General features: G+C 41.0%; 1 protein-coding gene across 3 annotated transcripts in view; it reads right to left on the bottom strand.

Annotated features, from left to right (window-relative positions):
- Positions 1-3,196: 3,196 nt before the first annotated feature.
- The window catches only part of NKAIN4 (sodium/potassium transporting ATPase interacting 4), a 52,986-nt gene continuing 49,125 nt past the window's right edge, over positions 3,197-7,057 (bottom strand). For all 3 annotated transcript variants that reach the window (XM_040609142.1, XM_040609141.1, XM_040609143.1), the window contains one exon: positions 3,197-4,267. In XM_040609142.1, coding sequence (XP_040465076.1) covers positions 4,254-4,267 — 14 coding nt within the window. In that variant the 3' untranslated portion in view covers positions 3,197-4,253. The remainder of the gene's footprint in view (positions 4,268-7,057) is intronic.

Here is a 7,057-nt window from a genome sequence, read left to right as displayed (position 1 = left end):
GATGTGCATGTGTGGTGGTGTCCTAAGTTGTTAGAGTGGCATCAGGATGTAGATCACTTGAACTTCTGTCCTTCACGGGTATGAGGGAGAGATGCAACTGTTCTTACCATCCATTTGCTTCCTTTGGTATTTACAAGACAGCATGTGGGTCCTCCAGACTCTCTTAACTGCAAAAGAAGGGGTCAGGATGTAGGAGGATAAGGACCTGACACATGAAGCTGTGTAAGTGTGGAATAATTCTGCATCTGAACTCCATGCAGAGTTTTGGTACATAGCACATAAAACACATCTGCAGAGACTGGAGCACTGGCTCTGGAGTTGTTTCTATCTGGTTCCAGGCCTAGGCTTGTCTCTGAGTAACTTTAAGGTGTTAGATATCCCTGGGCTGTCTGGGAGGGCAGATCTCTTCGTCCTTGCCTTCAGAAGAAGGTAAGATTCTTGCAGCTCTTGGCAAAAATGAGAAATAACTGGTTAAGCAGCTTAAACTCTCCAACACTTGGAGGAATTGGTGAGCCTTTGCTAGACAAGACAAGAGCTTTCATAGGGAACAGAATTGCACCACCATGCCAAATTAGGTGTTGTGTCTGGGTTCAAGCTATTGTTGGCTTTATTTTGCTTCTAAATAACAGCAAGCGCTTACAGCTTAGGTAGATGTGCTAATCTGAGAAAGGAAAACAAAACCAGCTCATTGGAATAGTGTTATTTCCTCCTAAACTTCAGCTGGGTGTAGCTGGAACCTAGCCTGAGCATCTGTCCTGGTACAATGCTGTGTGTTGGACTTAGTATGAGAATAAAGTTGATAAACATTACCTAGCAATTTGTGTTATATGAAGTCAAGGACTTGGCAGTTTCTCAGGCCCTGACAGCACACAAGAAGCCAGGAGGGAGCAGAGCCGGAACAGCTGACCTGAACTAGCCAAAGGGGTATTCCATACCTTAGAACATCATGCTGAGTATATAGACCAGGGGGAGTTGGCCAGGGTCTGCCAGCTGCTGCTTGGGGACTGGCTGCCTATTGGTTAGTGAGCAATTATATTGTACATCACTTGTTTTTTGATTGTTTTTTTTTTTTTTTTTTCCCTTTGGGTTTTATTCCTCTTTCTCTCTCATTTTCATTACAGTTGTTATGATTATATTTTATTTCAATTATTATTCTTATCTCAACCCATGATTTTTAACTTTTCCCAGTTCTCTTCCCCATCCCACTGGGGTGGGGGGGGAAGTGAGTGAGCAGCTGCGTGGTACTTAGTGGTTGGCTGGGGTTAAACAAGAACAGCATCAACAGGAGTACAAGGCTGTAAAAGGCTGTAAACATACCAGCTATTTCTGGGGCTTATTTTACTTAACACTTTGAAAATTGCGGCTTTTCCACATCTGGAAGGGTGGAGCTATTTTATCTATGGGAAGGTGTTCCTTCAGAAACAGGTACGTTTTTTGACAAGTACTATCTCAGTGATGCCTGTCCCCAATAGAGGGCACTCCGAACCTGGAGATAAGGGGACCCACTGGAGCAAAACCTTCAGCTGCTCCGTATGCTCGTAACAGCGTGGTGGTGATGGTAACAACTGGGAGTCCCTACCCTCACAGAACAGCGTAGTAGGTCTAGCAGAAACACAGTGGGAGGAAGGGTTGTCAAAAGTACGAAGGATGAATGGTGCCACTAATGAAAACTAGAGGAGGTAATTAAGTGTGGAATATGATCTTTGGTAGCTTGTCTTATTTTTTTCTCAGACTGATTTTTTTTTATCAGTTATGGCAGTCATTGATACTAAATATTATAGGCTTACTTAAACAGTTATTTTACTTCTATTGAAAGATACTTGGTTACCTGTGTTTATCGTAACATAGAGTGGTAGTTATGAAGCTACTTGATCATCACACATTTAACTGATGTTTACCAGTATACATTAAAGTCAAGAAGCATGCTTTAAGCGTGTAGTTTGATGCTTAGCCTCTTTAGAGTACTTAGTGAGTGATTTTGATCAGTTTTATTAGGAAATTGGCACTGGGACTTGGTTAGTTTGCAAGGTATAGTCTTAAAAACACACCTCAAAATAATTCAAATTGCTCCTTATGACTTCATATTACTATCTAAAAGAATTCCTTCCTGAAACTAGTAGTGAAATGTTTCAGCTGTTCAAAGCTGAAACTGCTTTCTCCACCGTCTGTGCTGAATGTTGGCTGCTCTCAAAGGAGGCCAATAAAATGTGCTGGTATCTGATGGACAATGTTTCTCTTGGAGGAAAAGTAATCATATTAAAGTGTAAAGTCAGTAGTTACTGATGAGGAAAGGGAAGATTAATTTCAAAAGTCTCAAATAAATGAAATCTTTCATGGAATAATCTCATTGACTAGAGGATATTTTTCCATTCCTTTTTCTGCCCCTCCAGGGAACGTCAGGTGGGCAAGTAGGAATGAGTGTAATACAGAAATCAAATGAATCAAAGAAGAGGTGGAAAAGGTACTAAGAGGCCATGTATGCACACTGCTATGCATGCTAAGTGGTGTAGTAGCTTGTGTTCCACTGATACTTTTCTTTTAAACTTGGTGGTGGCACAGTATTGACTAATATGGGAGGTAGTTATATTTTGTCAGGCAGAGCTGTTTTAAAGAGGATTGAGCTTTTTTCATCTTCAAGTGATGAAACTAGTATCAAACCACCGACTATCAGTTAGTTGTCTGTTCTTCTCAGTCAGAAGCTGTGGCTTCTACTGACTAAAAGGAGAAATACCTACAGAAGACAATGTTTGTACTCACAGCTGCACCTGGTCAGAACTTGGGATGTTAGGTTGTAGTGGGTATCTGGAATGGAATTCCATGGAAATCCATTGGAAAAATGGAATTGCAGAGAAATAAAAAATGTTCCCTTACTGCTTATACTCTTGGGTTTATAGAATGGCCCCGCTTTGGAATGGGACCAAGAAAGGTTCATCATTCTGTCTTTGACTTAGCACTCATTGTGTCTATTTCTTTTAATTCTGCCCGCACACTTCCCCTAGCATGGTTTCTAGCTTGACTTCTGAAAAGCATTACTGAAAAATGCCAAACTAATCTCAAACAGATTAGGTAAGACAATAAAGAATTACAACAGCACTTGGAACGTACCAGCCAAAGAATGCCACGGATGGCTGACAAGTGCTCTCTCTCTGCTTGACCCAGAACATGCTGGGAGACTTAGTTAACAAAAATGACATTGTTTTTGTTGTTGTTGTTTTTTTAATTAATTGCTGCAGCTCATTAATGCAACTTAATTACACTTATATTTCCCCTTTCCTTCAGCCCATTCCCTCCCCTCAAAATTATCCTGTCACAACCCCCCCCTCCATCAGGATGTTGCCAGGCTTGTGCCTGGAATAAGCGCAGCTGCTTGGTGAAGAAGGCAGGTACAAAAACCTCAATGATCTGTGAAGAACTAGGCCTTTTCCAGTGTCCTGCAGCAGGCTTCAGCTGTGTATATGGCTGCACCAGTGTTAATGTAGATGGGTAAACCCAGAATAAGGTACAGCTGCTCTGAGAATGGCTTGGCATGTTGAAATGGGGCAAAGCTCCATGCTGGGTGAAGATTTGGTGCTTGTACTAGTTTTTTAGCTGTTCAGCATTATAGGAGTTAGGTCACAGAACACTGAAATCCAGGACAATGCCTACTGCTAAGGTGCTGACCATGTCTAAATAATAGAGAATGAGGGAGTCTTGGATGGGTGGCAGGAGAAGAAGGGAAGAGCTCTCATCTAGAACTTCAAAAGAAACCAAAAAAGCCTAAATAACTCAAGTGTAGTCCTATACAGGCAGGGAGGAGATAAAATTGCGTTAGGGGATTTAGGCTTTTTCAACAAGGGAAAGGAGAAGGGGAAGAAACTAACTACAGAACAGATTAAATGTCCCAGGGTGTTATGCAGTGCTTCCTTCTCTATGGATCCATGGTGCAAGGAAGCAGCTCCGACTTCAGCTGTATCTCTTGAGAGGCTCTTGGTGAACTCATTCTGCCTGAGGTCTTCAGGCCTGTGCCATTTATTGGCTGGTACCACCGGACTATGGCAGGAATGGTTCGTCAGGGCACTTGGAGAATTAAAAACCAACCGCATGGCCATTCTTCAATGTACATTCATTGCATTTGAAAACAAGACAAGGAACAAAAAATGGAATGGAGTTCACCATCCTGCGTTTCATCTGCCAGAGATCCAGGCCACAGGAGATTGTTTCCTGCAGCACCTTTGATGGTGGAGTGCAAGGCTTATCCATCCTCTGCTTCTTCTTTACTTACGCAGGCCTGTAGCGGGGGGGGGAAAAAAGTGAAGGCAGGGCGTCAGTGTGGAGGAAGTGTGAAGCTGCTTACTTAGACAACTGAAATGGTGTGGAAATAATGAGGACAAAACTTTTTTCCTGTTCTGGGTTTTTAAATATTGACTACAGATGAGAAATAGGATTGAGAGCTTGGAAGTAATGTGGTTAAATAGTCTTCAAGTCTGGAAGGGATGCTATACATATACCTGAATATGCTGCAGTTAGACTAAGGAATAGGTATGAGCCAAAGTGTTAGATCTATGTATCAGCAGCAGTTGGAGCTGCCTAAAATTTGGTTAGGAATTATAAAAGCTAGGGGTCATGTCTAGAATGTAGTAGCTTCTTGAGATTGTGTTGATGTGCTTTTTACGTAGATGCAGCAGTATAAGCAGATCTACTTTTGTAGCCAGCAGTAAAGATGAGTGAGTGTTTTCAGCTGAAACGTCACCTCTTAAACATGCAGCTTCAGGTTGATCAAAACAGTTTGCAAATTCATGTTGATACTCAGCAAATTGTTTGTTTAGGAAAAAGTCTACCTAGAAAGAAAAGCAGAAGCATTTTGTGTTGTGCAGGTTTTTGTCTCTCTCCTCAAAATGGGATTTTTATTTTCCTGTTATAAAAAAAATTAAAAATTTCCTTTGTAAAGTATTCTTGTCATCAAACAAAGTTTGGAGTGGGTGGGGGGAAAAATCCTGAAGGAGTTCCATCCTCTACCTCCTCCAATGTTTCAGTCTGAATTTTGATTCTTTTTTTTTTTTTTAAATTGAAGGATGTTATTTGTGCACTTGTACGTGTCAGCTGCTCTATTTAAGAATCTCCTTTCAAGCTCTAAGTGGATGACTGTTACATGGGGTCTAGCCCTTTAATGCTGCATGCTCGCAGCTGCCTATGGCTAGCAGGCAGACTGCACCACAAAAGATTTGATTAGGGAGTATAACAGTGAGCAATCACTAACTGGGGCCTTAGATCATTCAATTAACCAATACTTCCTGTTGCTACCCTGTCAATACAGAATCCTACATCTCATAAAAGTCACAACCTATGCTACCATATGGCCTTTTCCAGTGGTAGATCTAAGGAAAGCCAAGTCAGTGAAATCTGGCTATGCAACTAAAATGAAATTAAAGCTCTTAAGCCATTAATGTAATGTAGTACTTGGGGTGCCAGATCAGTGTTATGGACTGGAGCCTCACAACTGTGCAATTCACTGCTTAGTCTTATAAATACAGTCTTAAAAGGCAGGAAAATCTATTGCTCATCTCTACCTTTTAAAGAGAGGCTACCTCTTGTCATCCAGCAGGTTCCTGATTTAGCACTATATCACGTACAAATTCATGCTTTGAGACTCTTCTGCTTTATAATTGAGACTGCATAGTGCTGCTTTCTGAAACAAATTCAGGGAATGATGTCAAAAGACTGAATGGATGCAGCAGGTGTGCTGATGATCATGATGATCTGGGCCTCCTCCTGTTTGTCCTGCAGGTACTGAAGGGTACTTGCAGAGAACAGCTTTAGTCAGAAACTTCAGAGCTGTCTTGGTTAACCCTTCCACGGTTACCAGTGCAAGAATGCTTTCTTGCCTCAAATGATGAGAATTCTGTTACTACAAGTGAACAAGAAGAAAAGCAAGCCAGAGCTGATGTCCCATCCTGCGCAGCCTAAGAGGAGACAGTGGTGCAAGCAGGTGTGGCCTGAGTTTGAGCTTTAGCTAAGGGAGAGGTATGAGCTCAGCCTTTCCTTCTTCTGAAAATTCATTGGAAAAATTCTCTTTTGGCCTCAGGAGAATAACTTTGGTTTTCAATAAGTGATTTAAAGTCCTTTGGTTAAGTTCTTTGACCCAGAAACTCATGCACTGAAGACTTCAACATATTTTCTGTCAAGATTCTTTAATATATTATTATTAAATAACTAGTGCAGTGCCTTGATTAGTAAGCAGCAGTGAGATTAAGGGTAATTCTATTACACAGTAAAACTTCTGGAACAATGTTTTCATGATAAATTGAGTCTCTTTTACTTATGCTTGTGACTTGAAATAGTTCCTATCACAACCAATGTGCTCCCCCAGTCAATGAAATGTAGGACAGAAGCAGTTGTGGAACCTGAAATAGAAATAACTATGTATAGAATATCATTGTTGCTGTGTGAGTGTTGGAGGTGCTAATTAAGATGAAGCACAATTAAATCATGCCTTTGTAAGCAACAGTACGAATCTCTTGGTTGACTTATGTTGTTGTTGGCTTTAAAAAAAACCCAAACAACTAACCACAAACACACCTGATTTGATAATCTGTGAGGTTTTCCACTAACTGGAAACTTGCACCTGAAGCCAAGGAGGTCAGTAGATTACCATGATAAAGATGGGAGATAACGGGATTATGGTCAGGAAATACCTATTATCAGTAGTAATTTGGGGATAGTATTTGGAATAGTTTCCTTCTAGTAGGAGGCAAAGGTGTTTAAGAACTCCTTTCAGTGCAGTGGATGGAAGCTGAAGGTCAGAAATGGGGTATACATTTTGAATTCTGAATTTAGCAGCTGATAGCCACTGAAGTAGGCTGCCAAGGAGTACAGCATTTTCTATTTAATATATTTGAACTATGACAGCATATTTAGAAGTTATCCAATTCATAGGCTGTGTGCTTGATACAGAGGTTGTGGGGGTTGGTCTTGGACTTAAGCTATGCCCATTGGCCTAGGTCAACATCATTGTTCTGTGGGGTCTTTAGATCTGTGAAAATTCGTAAATTTGCAGAGATGAAGAAGAGAGACTAGGGAA

This window comes from Falco naumanni, chromosome 10, assembly GCF_017639655.2.
Source record: "Falco naumanni isolate bFalNau1 chromosome 10, bFalNau1.pat, whole genome shotgun sequence".
Taxonomy (NCBI): domain Eukaryota; kingdom Metazoa; phylum Chordata; class Aves; order Falconiformes; family Falconidae; genus Falco; species Falco naumanni.
The sequence above is the reverse complement of the archived record's forward strand: the minus strand, read 5'-3'. Positions and strand labels throughout refer to the sequence as shown.